The 17,161-nt window shown below is 47.3% G+C and overlaps 1 protein-coding gene across 2 annotated transcripts in view; it reads right to left on the minus strand.

The window, feature by feature from the left end:
* Window positions 1-17,161, minus strand: part of DPYSL2 (dihydropyrimidinase like 2) — a 52,649-nt gene that overhangs the window by 33,113 nt on the left and 2,375 nt on the right. Inside the window, exons 1-3 of one of the 2 annotated variants that reach the window (XM_079328738.1) lie at window positions 9,662-10,138; window positions 6,003-6,091; window positions 4,682-4,866 (exon numbers count right to left, since the gene is read on the minus strand). In XM_079328738.1, the coding sequence (XP_079184864.1) occupies window positions 4,682-4,866; window positions 6,003-6,091; window positions 9,662-9,700 (313 nt within the window). In that variant the 5' untranslated portion in view covers window positions 9,701-10,138. Of the gene's footprint in view, window positions 1-4,681; window positions 4,867-6,002; window positions 6,092-9,661; window positions 10,139-17,161 lie in introns of those variants that run through there. The other variant, XM_079328739.1, reaches the window with a different exon arrangement.

Consider the following 17,161-nt stretch of genomic DNA (forward strand, 5'->3'; position numbering starts at 1 on the left):
TTCATCTCTGGGTGCAAAGAGAAACACAGCTGGGGCTGGTGCCTGGGGAACAATGCAGGGCTGTGTACACACAGCCAGGAGCTGGGGAGACACTGCAGCTCTGTGGTTGCTGCTCTTGGATGCAAAACACTTGGTTTTATAATTCCAGCTCAGCCACAAGTCCCTGCCTGAGCACTGCTGTCACCTCCTTCTGTCTCTGCTTCCCTCCTCTCACTGTTTAGACCAGCACAGGACTAACCCTGATAATATAAAATAAATGCACCCAGTCAGGTAGAATAAGATGTAATCTCCTCTGCTGGGTTTAAATACCACCCCACACCCTCATCCTGTCTAAACCCCACTTTAAGCTGAGTCTATCAGAGAGTCTGATCTCCTTTGGGGCAGCTCCATTCTGTGTCACACTCAGATCAAAACCCCTGAGGTGAGGAATCATTCATCTTCCAGCAAGGAGGGAATCTTCAGCATGACCTGGGAGCTCTGGTGTCACCTCACTTGGGAGTTTGATTGGCAGCTCAAATCCTTCCATGCTGCCCTTGGGAGCTCTTTAATAGCAGGGTCAGGAATTTGGGAGCCAAGAGCAGCTCATGTCAGGCTCCCCTTCATCTCCTGCACTTCCCAAGACACACAGGCTCCCCTCCCCATGCTGCTCAAGTTCAAAAGGCTTCCAAGCCACCAGGCCAGAAAAAAGCTCTCATTTCTCTCACTGTAATTTCCCTCCATGATTATAACAGTGGTTGACTGAGTCAAGAGAGGCAATGCCAGCAGGAGATTTCACCCAAGGACAGCAGAGAGAGAAGAAGCAGAGTGTGGGAGGAGGGGCTCAGATGTGTGTGGGAGCTGGTCTGGGGGGATGGAGCTTTCCCTGGGACATTAAACAGGCTCAGGGATCACAGAGCCAGGAAATACACAGAGCTTAACATCTCCATCCCTTCAGCAGAGAGAGGCAATCCTGCCCCTGCTCTGAGCAAGGGGAGTTTTTCCACTGATTTTGATGGGGATTTCACCCATCACTGTTAATCAGCAAGCAAACCATCAGCAGACTCTGGGAGGTCACCCTGTTCCCAGCAGGGATTCTTCCTCTAACAGCTCCAGGGATTGGGTTATACCCTGGGGCACCCACCTGGCTCAGGCTGGGAAAACAGGGGCTCAAAACCAGCTGGGTCTTGTGCAGAGCCAGGGCTGGGCTTTGGGGGTTCCTCCCAGTCAGTCTGTGAAAAATGCCATTTTTAGCTCACCAAAATTTCAGCTTCTTATAAAGGACAACTCCAGAGTCCTTTTCCAAAACTCTGGGAGGATTGTTCTGTTTCCATGGAATACAGAGGAGTTTAGGGAGCAACCAGAACAGGTTGGAGCATATCTAATATTTTTCTCTCCTTCAGAATTCTCTCTGGAGCTTTCTGGAATTCTCCTTTCAACTCAATGCCCAAACACTGCATTCTGACATTTCAAAAGGGCAAGAATCCAATTTTTTTTTTTTTTTTCCCCTGGAGCAATGTTATCCTAAAACCCACAGGGAGGGCTGTTCAGCTGACATACCCACACCAATATTATTTCAAGGTGGGGAACTGAGAAAAAGGACTGTGCAAATTGTCACTGCAGAAAAACAAAGATATCACAACACTGTCATTTCAGGCAAAAGCAACTCTGTTTGTTCCTTCCTTAGCAAAGTCAGCTGGAGCTTTGCCTTTGGCACTGCAGAGGGGAGAGACAGAAGGATCATAGCTGGAATTCCTGCTCAGATGGCCTCAGGGGAGCCAGCAGAAAAAAAGAAATCAGCCCAAACTCCTGAGTGGAGCAGCCTGGGGAGGGCTGAAAGCAAAACACAGAGAGACACAAGGGCAGGTTTGAATCCTCACCCCCACCAGCCCCTTTTGTCTGCTGGAAAAAGTTCTGGATTGGAGCTGGACCTGCTCCCCACCAGGAGAAATCCACCAAAAACCCCCAATTGTTCCATCTGAGCCCCCTCCCTGAGGCTGCAGGGGTGGATTTAGAGGGGAACAAGCAAATGAGGACAGGACTGGAAACAACAGGTTCCACTCCTGTGCCTCCCTTGGATGTGTCTGCCAGGAGAATTCATTAATGAGAATTAAAGGGGCAATATTGAATTCAAGCAGATCCTCCAGGTGAGTTCTGGCACTGCAGATTGATGCCAAACCTCACCAAAGTCAGAATTTTACCCAGAATTTTTAGAAATCAACCACCAGTGGAAACCTACCCAAGGTTCTTGGTTCGATTTCACAGAAAACTGCATGTAAAAGAAATATTTCCTTAAAAATTCTTGTGAAGCAAACAGCCTGAAAATGTCCTTCTGCACAAAAATGTGAAACAAATTGAAGCTGAGGAAGCTTCAGGTGCCCAAATGAGGGTTGTGCATAAAGCAGAGAAACAGATGGAATAAAGGTATTTACAAATTAATCATACAGAGTTTGCTTAAAGAACTAATGAGGAAATTGGGTGGGTTTTTTCCCCACAAATCTCACATCCAAAAAGAGGTTTTATTTCCTAAAAAAAGACTGAAGAACACACAGAGCTGGATACAAGCCCATGGAGGGAGCAGATTCCCTCTGCAAAATCCCAGAATTTAAAAGATACAATGAGATAAGAGTGGCACTTTCAGGCAATTTGTGATATCATGAATCCAGTTCACTAAATATTTATCACAAGAGGAAAAATGGTGTGACCCACCAAACCCCTGGGGAAGCCCAAGGGCCACCCAACAAGTGTTCTCCACTGTGGAAAAAATTTTGCAAATGTTGTAATTTTGCTCAGAGAAAGGTTTCAAGTCTACTCTGGATCATCCATCCTGATTCCCACCCATCAGAAATATCTCCATCATCCTCTTTAATCCAATTAATCCTCATTGCAGCCTTAGCAAGATTTTTTTGTTGTTGTTGTTCAGAGATGATTTTGTATTTGTTTTAATCTGAGATGCTCAGGATGGTCAAGTTTAATCACCACCCTCCTTTAAATGGATTGTCCATGGTCATAATTCAAATTATGCTCATTTTCAGAGCTGTGAAAGGAGAAATTGGAAAATGGGGTATTTTTCTCCCACCTCCCTAACTCAGCATTAATGAGATATTCAGGTACCACAGCCATAAAGAGAATAAATATTTACACACAGAAAGGATTTCTGAAACAGGAGGGTTTGAAGAGGCAACCAAAGGGCTACTAAAAAAAAAAAAAATAATACATTGCCAAACCAATTTCTACTTTCAAAAAGTGCCACTGAGGAGAGCAGTGCTGCTGAAAGGTCACATGCAGATGACAGAGAATATTAATTTTGATCTAATTCAATTTAACAAGGAAGAACAAAGCAATAATTCAACTGTCAACCAGGTGTACTCCTAAAAAAGGGAACAACTAAGCAGAGCCAATGAATTGAGGCTGAAAATAATAATAAAAAAAAACTATTTCAGTGCTGTGAATTTAAATTGACAGCAAAAATCTGAAGGAGAGCTGGGTGTGAGTGTGCACAATTGACAGCCCTGGCTGGGTGAGTTATCTTCAGACACAAACCCCACACTCTGAAGTGATCATGTTACAAAAAATGATTTCCCAGGTTAGTTTAAGATTATTTCTTTGAAGCATCAGACCAAGAGTTACTTCCAGGCTCCTGTCAATCAATTCTTGTCCACCCAGCAGGCCAGAGATCAAGGGCTGTTCCCAAACTCTGGGAGATGAGGATGTTCCATCCCTGCAGGGCTTGCTTTGATCTGAGCAGAGTTCAGCTGGTTCCTGGCTGTGCCTAAAATCTTTCTATTCATGGACTGGACAATAAGCACCAATACCTGCCCTGAACCAGCTTCTTTTATCCCTCTGCACCTGAACTCTCCTCCTGTGGAATGGCAGCACCTGAGAGTACATCAAAGACTGGGAGATGCTCAGATTTTGGATCACTTCACACCTTTTTCCCTCATTCCAGGCAGCAACAGAGCCTGGGACACTGTGGTAGATTTTTTTTTTTTACACCTGCAGCACAGGGGTGGGATGTTTTTTTGGGATTTTTCCTTTGGCTCAAGCAAAGTTACAAGGTTATGACTTGCTTGTGGAGTTTTAAGATCCCAACACAAGCAGGGACAGCCAGCCTGCAATTCATTCCTGAGGCATTTCAGAGGCAGAAGGGAACACCAGGAGTGTCTAATCCTGCTGCCAGCACAGCAGCCAGTCAGTCTGCCTGTTTTATTTTGAGGTATTTTCACTTTGCAATTCCTCTCTTTCTCCAAAGGAGGAGATGAGCACAAACAGAGCTGTGTTAACACAAATCCTGGTGGCTACAGCAGATCCTGAAGGAACTGGCCCAGTTTTCAGACACACCAGCATCAGGCCTCAGGGTGTGAGAATACAACAGCAATCTGCACAGACAAGGGACCAAGGCACAGGAATGGGGGGATCTGCTCCTCTCTCTGCAGCCAGAGGTGACAGTGACACAGCTCCAGCAGGAACAAACCCAAAACCTGCTGAATTCACACCAGCAAGAGAAAACAAATGAAATAAGTGACAACTGCAAGATGGGGAAATCCTGAGATCCTGCTTTTCCACCCCTATTCCCACAAACTCTTCCCAGCACCATGGCCAGACATCACTCCCTGCTGCAGAACAAAGTGACCCCCACAGCTCCTGCTCCCATCTGGGGAGCAGAAAAGCCCAGCCTTGCTGGGAGATGAAATCAATCACTTACTGATCATGGTGGTGCCCCCAGCCAGAGCAGCCTTGGTCCCTTGGAAGAAATCATCAGCAGATGTCATTCCCTGCTCTGGCATCTGGAAACGGGTGTGGACATCAATCCCTCCAGGAATCACCATCCTGCCGTGGGCCTCGATGGTTTTCACTCCCCCTGGCACAATCAGGTTCTCCCCTATTTGCCTGGGGAAAGAGGTTTGGGGGAGCAGGTGAGGCACAGCCAGGTGAGCAGCCTGTAAACAAACACCTTGTGCTACTTAGCCCAGCTGCTGCTGCCTTGTTCCATGGAAAGAAGGGCACAGGAGGGGGTTATTCTTCCTGTGGAAGCAGCTGCAATTCTTTCAGTAAAGAAAGGAAAATAAGGAGCCCCTCTGGTAGAAGCTGGACTTTTCTAAGCAGCAGCTCAACACTTGATTCCAGCTCTCTAACAGCAATTTTGATGTTACCATTGGTTTGGGAGCACTGGAAGAATTTTTGTTTCTGCATTTTCTACCTTCCTCCCATGTGTAAGTGTTACAGAGTCCCTACATAAACATCAATTCCAGCAGATATTGGTTACCAAATTCCTGGTGAGACCCTCAGAGGTCTCTCCAGCCCAGCTCTTCACAGATCTATTTTTGAGCACTGCAGCAGTGGATGCAATTAATTAGCTGTCTCTGGCTGGCTCCTTTAACTTTTAACCTTGATTAAAAAAGCACATGTGCTGGCTGTTCAGCCAGAACTGGAAAATTCCTTGTTTGTAACCTCTGGCTTGTCCATTTTTTCCTAGGAGTAATTTTCCAGAGAAATCTGTAACACGTTTTATGTGTCAGGAACACATAAAAAACACAGAAAGAGGTCAGAACCTCTTCCACTTCAGGCTCCTTTTTTTGACTTGAAGGGGGGGTTGGAGTGATCCTTGCATCACAGACCCAGAGAAGTCAGCACTGCAAGACACTCCCAGAGGTCACCTAAGTCCAGCCTCCAAGCCTAAAAGAGAATTAACTGTGTTAGGATGCTGAGCTCTGGATTCAAAATATCTGAAGTCATAAGTCAGTGAAACTTTACAGCACAGATAACTTCAAACACATGTGTCATCTCAGCATGGGGCTGCTCACATGGCTGAAATTAAGCACATGTAAGTACCTCCTCAGAGCCAGCAGGGTTTGAGCCCAATTGTTTATTTATTCAACACCCAGCTTTTAAATCTCCTTCGTTAAACACCAGGATAGATGTGGAAATCTTCATTTTTCACTGCAATTTAACAGAGCTGAGATGAAGCTGTTCCAACCAATGTGCATTTCTGTACATCCCCAATCCCAGCATGAGGCTTCACTTACTTTATCAACCCATCCTCCATGTAAATGTCTGCATAGAAGGACTGGTCATCATTTACAATTTTACCACCTTTGATCAAAAGACGATCGCTCTACAACAAAAGAAACACAAGAACACACAATTATTGAGAGGGAGAGCTGCCAGTCTGCAGTGTCACTCCAGAGATGAAAGAGAGAGCAGGGAAAGCAACAACCTCTGCATTATTCACCAGCACACATCAAAACACCAGTCAACTGCTGCACTTTCAACTGCAAAGATAAAATTCTTTATTTCATCAGCGTGGCCTTTCATCATCGATGATCAAAAAAAAAAAAAATTTAATCAGAATGAGGAAAGAGGTGTGTTCCAGTTTTGGCAGCTTCACACCTACCTGGAACTGCCACCATCCCCTGCACTCAATAACACTTAGAGGATGTGCTGGAACCACATCTCTGATTTTATTTTTTTTTTTTTTTTTTTCCCCCTGCCTTGGTTGTACACAAAATTTCCTATATGCACCCACACAGTGGAGTCACAGCTTGGCTCAACTGCTGTCAGGGAAATGGCCCAAAAGTCTGTTGCCAGGGGTTACACAACACAAACAAACTCCTCTGGTCCAATTCAGTGATGTTTCAATGCATCAAGAGCACCACTGCAGAACCAGATGGAAAACACTCATGGATTTAGCAAATGAGGGTTAAGGGAAGGATATCCAAAATGTTATTAAAATTTCCTCCAATTAGAAGAGAGTTTGGCATGAGCAGGAAGGTAATTATAAATAGGCAGTGTGATTTTATCCTAGCCCAGGTTACAGCTTGCTTCTGCAAGATTTTAGGTCAAAAACAATGTTGGTTTTTTTTTTTTATTTTTGCAGAGTGAAACCCACTGCAAAGCTCCTGATGGGGGAGGACAGTTGGAAGTGGCTGCCACATCACAGATGCATTTTTACAGCAGGTGAATATTTAAACAAAGCACATACAAGCTGTGAGTCTTTGCTTTAAACCACCTTTGGCACCCAGATCTGTGCTTGTACTTACTCTGATTCCTTTTTCCCTCCTCACAAAAACATCTTGGGAAGAGAACAAAGCCAAAGGCTGGGAAATCAAAAGCTGGACTTTTTAACTCAGAGAAAAATATATTTAAGAACTTACAGAAAAATACATATAAAGCAGTGACAGGGGTGCTCAAGGCCCTGATTTTGAGGTGTTAAATCCCCTGGTTGAACAGAAGGAACAATTAGGAATTTTCCCAAATTCCTCATAATAAAGCTGAAGAGTTGGAGCACCCAATTCTCAGTGACACAGCTCTTTTAACACCAAAAGGGCTCCATGAATTACATCAGATACTGATTTATATAATTATATCCATCTTTTATATCACTGCTTAACCTCTAGATGTTAAGTCCATCTCCCACCTTTTCTCCTTCTCCTTCCTCCCCCTGCTGCAATGGAGAGTTCCCCTGGATAACATCACCGACTTCAAATACAAAGAAACCCCCAAAATTTAAATTTAGGAGCTGCTGCAAATGCCAATAAGCTCGAGTGAATTAATTAGAACAAACTATCCTGCATGTTTATCATTTCCAGAGCCACTGCAGTGTTGATGCCACCCCCAGTGCACGCTCCTTATTTCACCAACAGCCCAAGTCCTCACACACTGGGCATCAATTAGGGAAGAAGAAGGGAAAAAAAATAGATGTAAAGTGGCCATAAAAACACAGCCTGGAGAGTTTTAATGATGCTTCTGGCAGTAACCAGGGATGCTGGGCTCTTGAGAGGGCTCTGAGATGAGGATAAATCCTCCTGCTCGTCTCAACCACCTTGGAGACAAAAGCCCAGGCAGCTCACATCCCTGCCAGGGCCTGCCACCAAATCTGGGTCTGCTCAGCAGCACAATCAGGGCAGACACACATCCATTATCCTCCTTTTGCCAGCGTGGATAATCCCAGGTTTGCACAAGGAGCAGAATCTGATTTTTTCCTGCCCCTCTGCAGGAGGATTGGGTGCACAGAACAGAAATCAGAGCGTTCAGCCAGAAGAAAAATGCGTCATGCTGCTCCTGGCCCGTGACAGCAGAACCTCCATCACCCTTTAAACAGAGGCATCTTTTAAACTCTTTACCATCAGAGGGAAACTGGCTCAATTTTCATTTCAAGAAAGAAGGATGCTCTATTTGTCAAATTTTGCACAAGCCCTGCCTTCCTTAAGCACTGCAATTGTACAATCCAGACTCCTTCACAGCTGCTTTTCCTGCCCCCGAGGATGAGGAAGGAGGACGGGGAAGGGTGTGTCCATGGGGAAGGTGATGAGGAATCGCTGCCAAGGATTAAAAACTCCCGTGTCCAAAAAAATAAGCGGCTCCAAGAGCCCGTTAGCCGAAGATCTCTTACATAACCCGAAGTTGGTACCCTTGGATCTGCAATACCTGCCCTAAATCGGCTCCCACAGCCAGGAGACCGAGCGAGGGATTTATATAACGGCTCCTTCCCTGCTCCCCCAGGATCGCCTTGCCAGAAGCTTCTTGGCGAAAAAAAATTAAAATTAAAAAATATAATAATAATAAATAAATCCCCAGCTCCAGCCCGGTGGGGATCGGGGTCTGGAGCTGATCCCCCCACCCGGAGCCGCCCTGGGTTGGGCTGGGGAGGGCGGGGATGGAGCCCCCCGGGCAGGAGAGCCCCTCCCAGGCACGGAGAGAGGGCTGGAGAGACCCTCGGGGGATGGGAGAGACCCCCCGAGGGGAGGGAGAGACCCTCGGAGGGGATGGGAGAGGGGCAGGGACCCCTCCGAGGGGAGGGAGAGACCTTTCGAGGGAGGGAGAGGGACAGGGAGAGACCCTCCAAAGGATGGGAGAGACCCTCCAAAGGATGGGAGAGACCCTCGGAGGTTGGGAGAGGAGGAGGGAGAGACCCTCCGGGGGGAGGGAGAGGGACAGGGAGAGACCCTTTGAGGGGGAGGGACCCCTCCCTGGGCACAGCCTCAGGTTAGGGACCCCTCTGAAGGCTGGAGAGCCTCTCGGAGGGGAAAGGACAGAGCCCCCCGAGGGAAGGGAGAGACCCTCCGAGGGGCAGGGACCCCTCCCCGGGCACACCCGAAGGGCTGGGAGAGCCTCTTCGAGGGGACAAGAGAGACCCCCGAGGGAAAGGAGAGCCCCTCGGAGGGGCAGGGACCCCTCCCTGGTCACAGCCCCAGGTTAGGGACCCCTCCCTGGGTAGATCCCGAGGGCTGGGAGAGCTCCTCCGAGGGGAAAAGAGAGACCCCCGAGGGGAAAAGAGAGATTCCCCGAGGGCTGAGAGCCCCTCCGAGGGGAAAAGAGAGACCCCCGAGGGGAAAAGAGAGACCCCCCGAGGGCTGAGAGCCACTCCGCGGGTCCGGGACCCCTCCCCGGGCACAGCCCCGAGTCAGGGACCCCTCCCCGGGCACAGCCCCGGGCAGGGACCCCTCCCCGGGCACAGCCCCGAGTCAGGGACCCCTCCCCGGGCACAGCCCCGCTGCCGAGCCCCCTCGGCTCTCCCCGCGGGGGGCGATGCCTCCCCGGGCTGTGCGGCCGCGGCCCCCCCGGCGCAGGAGGCGCAGGAAGCGCCGCATTCCCGCTGATCCCATTATCCTGCCCAGCCCGCAGCGCTCCGCCACACAAAGGGCTCCATCCCGCACCCCTCCCCCTTCCCGCTATCCCCACTCACCGTGATCCGCGGGATGTTTTTCTTCCCCTGATAAGACATCTTGGGAAATCAACCCCCGATGTATTTATTCGATAATGGTGTTGGTTTTGTTTTGTTTGGGTTTTTTTTTTTTTTTTTTTGGTTAAAGAGAAGCGCGGCGGCTGCTGCACCGCTATTGTCTCCCGCGCAGCAACTGCTCCGCAAACCTCCCCTTCACCAGTGTGTAGATAAAAAAGAAAATTAAAACCCGCTTTAAAAAAAAAAAAAAAAAAATCAAAAATCAATCCCCCGAGGCCAAATCACTGCGATCCAGGGAAGGGGAGCGGGAGGGGGGGGGGCGCGGGAGGCGATCGCTGCTCTCCGCAATGGCAGGAACGGGAGAGGCGCCCAGCTCTGCGCGTCTCCCTTTCTTCCCTGTGCCCGGAGCCCGGCCCAGCCCCGGCAAAGCCCGGCCCAGCCCCGCAAAGCCCAGCCCAGCCCCGCAAAGCCCGGCCCAGCCCAGCCCAGCCAAGCCCGGCCCAGCGCTGAGAGGCGGCGGGGCGGCAGCGGCGCATGCGGGCCGGGCGCGCCGCGCCATTGGCTGAGCGCCCGCGGGGATGCAAATCAGCGGCGGCTGCGGCCAATGGGAGAGCGCGGAACGCGCCGTATGCAAATCAGCGGTGGGCGGGGCGCGGTCCCGGCATATATCGGGATGGAGCGGGATATATCGGGATAGACCGGGATATATCGGGATAGACCGGGATATATCGGGATGGAGCGGGATATATCGGGATACTCCGCCCGCCCGGCCTCCCCGCTCCCACCGAAACGCTTCCCCGGGGCCCCGGTGAAGCTGCAGCGCTGGGCGGGGCTCTGCGAAATGAGCCCTGGGGGATGCGGACACCCCGATTTATTCCCGATTTATCCCCGCCGGGGCTGCGGGAGAGATCCCTCTGTACCTGGGGGTGCGGACACCCCCCTGCATCCCCTGCTGTGCCCAGATGTGCGGACACTCCCCTGCATCCCCTGCTATATCCAGCTGTGCGGACACTCCCCTGCTATATCCAGATGTGCGGACACTCCCCTGCATCCCCTGCTATATCCAGCTGTGCAGACACTCCCCTGCATCCCCTGCTATATCCAGATGTGCAGATACCTCTCTGCATCCCCTGCTATATCCAGATGTGCAGACCCTCCCATGCATTCCCCGCTATATCCAGCTGTGCAGACACTCCCCTGCATCCCCTGCTATATCCAGATGTGCAGACGCTCCCCTGCATCCCCTGCTATATCCAGATGTGCAGACACTCCCCTGCTATATCCAGATGTGCGGACACTCCCTTGCATCCCCTGCTATATCCAGATGTGCAGACACTCCCATGCATTCCCCGCTATATCCAGCTGTGCAGACACTCCCCTGCATCCCCTGCTGTGCCCAGATGTGCGGACACCTCTCTGCATCCCCTGCTATATCCAGATGTGCAGACACTCCCCTGCATCCCCTGCTATATCCAGATGTGCAGACACTCCCCTGCATCCCCTGCTATATCCAGCTGTGCAGATACCTCTCTGCATCCCCTGCTATATCCAGATGTGCAGACACTCCCCTGCATCCCCTGCTATATCCAGATGTGCAGACGCTCTCATGCATTCCCCGCTATATCCAGATGTGCGGACACTCCCCTGCATCCCCACCCTTCCCGGCGCTTCCAAATACCAAATTTAAGGGGGAAAATGATTCCTTTGAAATCGCAACGCCCCCGAGAGCTGTGGTCACTAACCTGGAGCTTTAGTGCCAGGGAAATGTGGGCTCAGAGCTCCACACCCGGGCGTGGGGATGCTCTCCTCTCCCTCGGGCCATTCCTGACTATTGCGGGGCTGCCAACTCCGTGTTCCATGTTTCAGTCACACTCAGAGTCACATTTCTCACTCCCTGCACTCCATAAGCTGGTACTTCAAGGAAAGAAATGCATTAAATGGCATAAAAAATCTCCTCGTTGTTTGGGAGGTGGGATCCGTGGCCAGGCAGGTTCCTCTGGCATCTGTGCTGGGGTGAGGCACAACACAATTTTTGGAGAGCTCAGAGCCACAAATTCACTTTTGCTGGAAGGTTATAATTGATAATTCACATGAAAGACTTACCTTCTTCCCTCGTGATGAATTTCACACCACACAAACTGCAATCTTGGCCTGCCACTGAATCTCTACATACCCAGACACAGTAAGAAATGAAACCTTGGGTCTAGGAGAGCAATAAATCATTATAAAGACAACATCTGTTCAAACATGCTCCTGTCAGGACCTTTTATGTTCATTTCTTCACAGGAAGCTCTAAGGAAAATAGTGAAGTTTTTCCTGGGCTATCACACAAATCCAATTAGCAATAAATGAGAAAGTGGTTCCTGATGACAGTGACAAAAATATTAATTTGCCTGCCTGTAGGGTTTATTTTGATTTAATGATTAGAATAGATATTCTATGAGTTATCCTGAGCCTCTGATGTGCTTGAAGAAGTTTTGAAACCTTAGCATATTTTTGCTCAGAACACGGCAGTAAAAATCTCCATCAGGTCTCTAAATTTAGACAGTGCAACTGTTCCTTTTTTGTTTTCTCTTTGATGCTTGTTTTCCTCCTCAGTTTCATATCTGAATAGTTTTGGGGGTTTTTTTTGCAGGTTGGAAAATACCAGAGAGGCATCACACACTGCCCAAGGTTGAGAGCTGGCACCCAAACTTTGGGCAGTGCATCACCAACACACCTAGAGCCCATCTCAGCTGCCCAAACTCTCCTATTCCAATTTTTTATTATTATTTTTTAAAAAAAGATTCCTACTGCACATGGGCTTAATTCAGAGCAGGAGTTCTTGAACACTGAGTATTCCATAATCACATATTCCATAAGTTGGATCCAGCAGTGACTAGGGTCAGAAAACAATAACCAATCTTCTCTTAGCTTGAATTTCTCATCACTTTGTTGCAAGAATTTAAGCAGCACAGAATGAAATAAATGCAGAGATAAAAGCACAGTTGTTAAAGATGCAACATCTTTTAAAATTTTAAAAAATTCCATGATTTAGGACCAGAATTAAGCTCCCAATAATTTTCCTTATCTCCATTACACCACACCAAGATGCCCCAATTTTCTTTGTTTTCAGCAATGAGCTAAAAAGTTGTCAAAAAACACATAATTTTAAAATTACTGTAGTTGCAAACTTGCTAATCAGAGGTGAGGAGTGGGAATTTCCTGTTGTATAATCTCTCAGGAGGGGAGGAGAAGAGCTAATGGGAAATGTTGGGATGAGAACAAGTGGGGAACAGCCTGGAATAACTGAGATTCATTTTTATGGCTGGTTCTGACAGAGTTTGGAGAAATCTCTCCCCGCCTGTGCAGGGTTAAAACTGGGTGAACTTTAAAGATCTTTCCAACCCAAAACCATTCCATGATTCTCTGATTAATTCCTCTGGTAAATCTCTAGTTTCTGCATCAATTCCTTCACAAGTTAAATAAGAAACTCTTTATGAAACATCAGGGGCAGGAGTTGGGTCCTTTGTTAAAAAAAGAGAATTAAATTTCCTCCTTAAATCCTGGCAGTGCTGGGATATTGTGAAAAATAATGGAATTTCTGAATAATGCTGATGCACTTTATATTCAAAATATCTATGAATGCACACAAGGGGCTGAACAGGCTAAAATTAAAGGTGTCCCATTCATGAGTATTGCCTAATTAATGCTAATAAAGGGAAGTACAGGAGTGTCCCTGACCCATCCATTCAGGTTTTTTGATGGAATATTTGCCAGGATCATCATCAGCCCTTCCTGCAGCATTTCTTGGCAGCAGCAAAAAACTTAAATGCTTAAATTTCTATCCTTCAAAGGTCCAGAGGGAAAATGACACAGGAAAATGAGAATCTCTGTGCAGTGATAATCCATGCTAAAATCATCAAAACAAAGCTATGCTGAAATAAATCAGCACAGGCAACAGTGGAAATCCATTTACATCAACTCTGAATCTTAACTCACAGATTGTGTGAAATACCATAAAGGGATTGGAAAAGAAGTTTATTCCCACTGTGGAGTCACTGGATGGTTGGGAAAAAGAAGTATTAAAAGATTTCTTCTGTGGAATTTTAGTGTAATGGCAACAAAGAATTTCAGCAACACCCAAATTGCTTCTGCTCCTACTGAGCTTTTAAAGGTGTGTCCACGATGGCATTTTGCCATGAAATTAAAAAAAACCTGCAAATGGAAATATCCATTTTAAAGCTTGCTGAAAAGAGGGATCAGAGATGGATTTAAATAATCTGGGCCAAAAGAGCTTTCAGGAGTTCACCCACCAGGCTCCAATATTTTGTCATGATCCTGCCAATTGTTGCATCAGCTCTGACTCTCAATGATTTTCAAGTTTTCCTCTCTGCTCCCAAGATCATCCTCGAAAATGTAGGGAGGATTAAATCCAGGCTGATACATGGCAGGTGATCCCAAAAGATGATGGAAGAACTGTCCTTTATTAATCACTGTAAATTAAATTACTGATGGGAAGTTGTACTTGACAATGGGCATCGCTTGTTTGATTATTTTATAGGAAAAACTAAAATTAAGATTAAAATTCTTGGCTTAGAAATGACCATGGGGGTTAAACATGTTACTATGAGGAGATAAAAATCATACAATTTCTCAGAGAAATAACCTGATTTTTTTTTTCTTGCAAATTTTATGTGGGTGAGATTCACACAAACAGGTCAATCAAAATGTGCATTCGACCTGCAGCTTAAAATTAACCTTCCAATTGATTTCCTTTCTTTTAATATCCAGAGAACCCTTTAGGAGGCTCACAAATATTATTTTAAGAAGGCTGTTAGTGTTGGAGTATGTTTTTTTAGAAGAAATATCCTGAGCACCATGATGTGAATTGTCCTTAAACAATCCCAGCAGAGTTAATTCCCAGGAATGAGCCAGGCTCTCTTCAGGGTTCTAGATAGGGATTGTTCTGTCAGAAAAAAAAAAAAAAAGAAAAAAAAAGAAAAGAAAAAAAAAAAAAAAAAAGTGCTGTTCTCTCCAACCCACTCACAGCCACATCCTGCCTGACCTGCACTCCAGCTAAATGCAGAATTTCTGGAACAAAAGCATGGGACATTCACTGTCACTGCCTCTCCCTTTCACCTCTGGCACCTCCAGGCCCATGGGAGTTCTGTTTTCAGTGATTTGGGGAGATTTTTACCATTAGAATCCCTAAAAACCTGCAGGATGATCATGACTCAGGGGGAAAATGGGATTTTGACTTTTGTTCTCCCATCCTGAGATTCCCTGTCTGGGAGGGGATCACAGGATATTGATAATCACACACAGTCAAAGGGGGTTGGTTTTGGTGTTTTTCTGCTCCTAAATGCAATTTAAACACACCCCCAGCCTCACCTGAACTTTGTTTTCAAGGTCATTTCCCAATTTACAGCAACATCCCAGGAGATACACCAAGATTTGATGTGCCACAAGACAGGGGAGTAAAAAAACCTCAGGCAGACACTAAAAAAATTGCTGGGCACCTACTGAAACCTGCTGGGTTCTGTTCCAGGATGTCCAGGGTGGCACAAGGGTGACACCCCAAACTGCCACCCCCATGTGCCACTAACTGCATTCATCCCTAGGGATAAAACCTGGATCAGCTCCAAGCTGAGCAGGGAGATCTGGCTCCAAATGTTTCAATTTTCCCCATCAAATCTTTAGCCCAATTTATACATTGGCCCTGTACCAAACCCTCCTGCTCATTCCTGCATCAAAGAGTGGTATGAGTAAATTCTGCATATGAAACCACTCCACAAGACACCCCAGAATTGTGGCTTTGAGAAGAAGTTCAGAGGACTTTGGCATTTTTAGTTTTAAAATTTTAGGGGTTTTTTTTCCACCTGACCCATTGGAAGGACATGCAAGTCATCCTCTCCTATGATTATTTTGCAAGCAATGATTGTCAAAACAAGGCCAGAACTGCAGGCATTGCAACAAATTAAACTCAGGGCTGCATTTCCAGCTGTCTGGAACAGCTCCTTTGTTTTAGACAACAGTTCCATTAATGTTCCAGAGGCTGTGATTATTTGAGCTCTCAACAACATCCTGTTATTCATTATTTCTCTCCAGGAATGAACAACCATGATCCTGAGAGCTTTGAGGTTTTAGGAAAAAGTCCAGTCATGTTGTAAGCTTCATAACAGTGTTTTGCCAGCAATTTTTCTCCTATCAATTCTAAAATAAAAACATTTTCCTACTGCCTGTTTATTCATTGTTGTTATTTGTTACAACAGGCTTTGTTGGTTTAGACCAGAAGTTTACACACAGCTCTCTGTGCTTCCCAAAGGGTCAGGAACTGTTTTAAGGGAGGCAAAAAAAGGAATGGAAAGGTGCACAGGGGAAACACCTGAACCACTGGAGTAACAACAAGATGATAAATGAAGAGAAATCCTGGATCCCAGGGCCTGTTCTGGTGTTGAAGGGTCTGAGCAGCTACTCAGGCTCTCCCTGCAAACCAGATTAAAGCCCTTGTGATCTCTCTTGCAATTAAACCTTGCTTGTCTCTACAGATAAAATACTCTCTCTGTCCCAAAAATGCCAACAGGTGAGAAAGAAGGAATGGCAATTGCAGACATGGGAAATCTGAGAAATGCCCCAGCTCAAATAAACAATGGCCAAAGTTTTTCAATTCCCATATGAGTTTTCCTCCTTTAAGACTGGTCATGTAAGGAAAAGGGGAATGTTGCTCTGGGATGTCATTCCAGCAATCCCTGGGACCAGGGACCTTCCAGCTTCTGCACTGACTGAAAGCAGAGCTGATGGAAAGGGCTGGAGCCCCAGGAGGGGCTGAGGGGCTGGGAAGGGGCTCAGCTGGAGAAAAGGAGGCTCAGGGGGAATTTCTGGCTCTGCACAACTCCCTGCCAGGAGGGGAGATTTGGGATTTCTCCAGGGAACAGGGACAGGAGGAGAGGGAACGGGCTCAGGGTGGGATCAGCAGGAATTTCCCCATGGAAAGGGAGGGCAGGGATTGGAACTGTGCCCATCCCTGGGGGTGCCCAAGGGACTCCTGGAGGTGACACTGGGAGCTCTGGGCTGGGGAAAAGGTGAGGATTGGACACAGGTCAGACCTGATTTTCCAAACTGGATCTTGCTGTGGGTAAATCCCACTGCAGAAATGATCTTGCAGGTGCACAGCAGCCCCTGAGAGCCAGGCCAAGCACCTCCTGCCTCATTTCAGGATCTGAGGATGATGCTCTTGGCACAACCAGCAGCTCCAGCACAGGAACAGCCCAAGCAGGAGGGAAACAGAAGCTGAGTGAGCTCTGCAAGGGCTGGGACCTGTTGAATTGGCCACCAGAGATGGAGCTGCAAAAGCTGCTGGAGCTGAGGCTGAGCCTCCCTGGTGCCTCCAGATGATCTTAACCCTGAGTTATGAGGCAGCACAGCCCAGGGGCAACTCATAATAAATGGCTACAGAACGTCCCAGGCACACTGAGATTTGATTGCCCTTATCTTGCCCCACAGAACAATATATTGTGATTT

The sequence above is a fragment of the Erithacus rubecula genome (assembly GCF_903797595.1).
Source record: "Erithacus rubecula genome assembly, chromosome: 29".
NCBI classification, from domain to species: Eukaryota; Metazoa; Chordata; class Aves; order Passeriformes; family Muscicapidae; genus Erithacus; species Erithacus rubecula.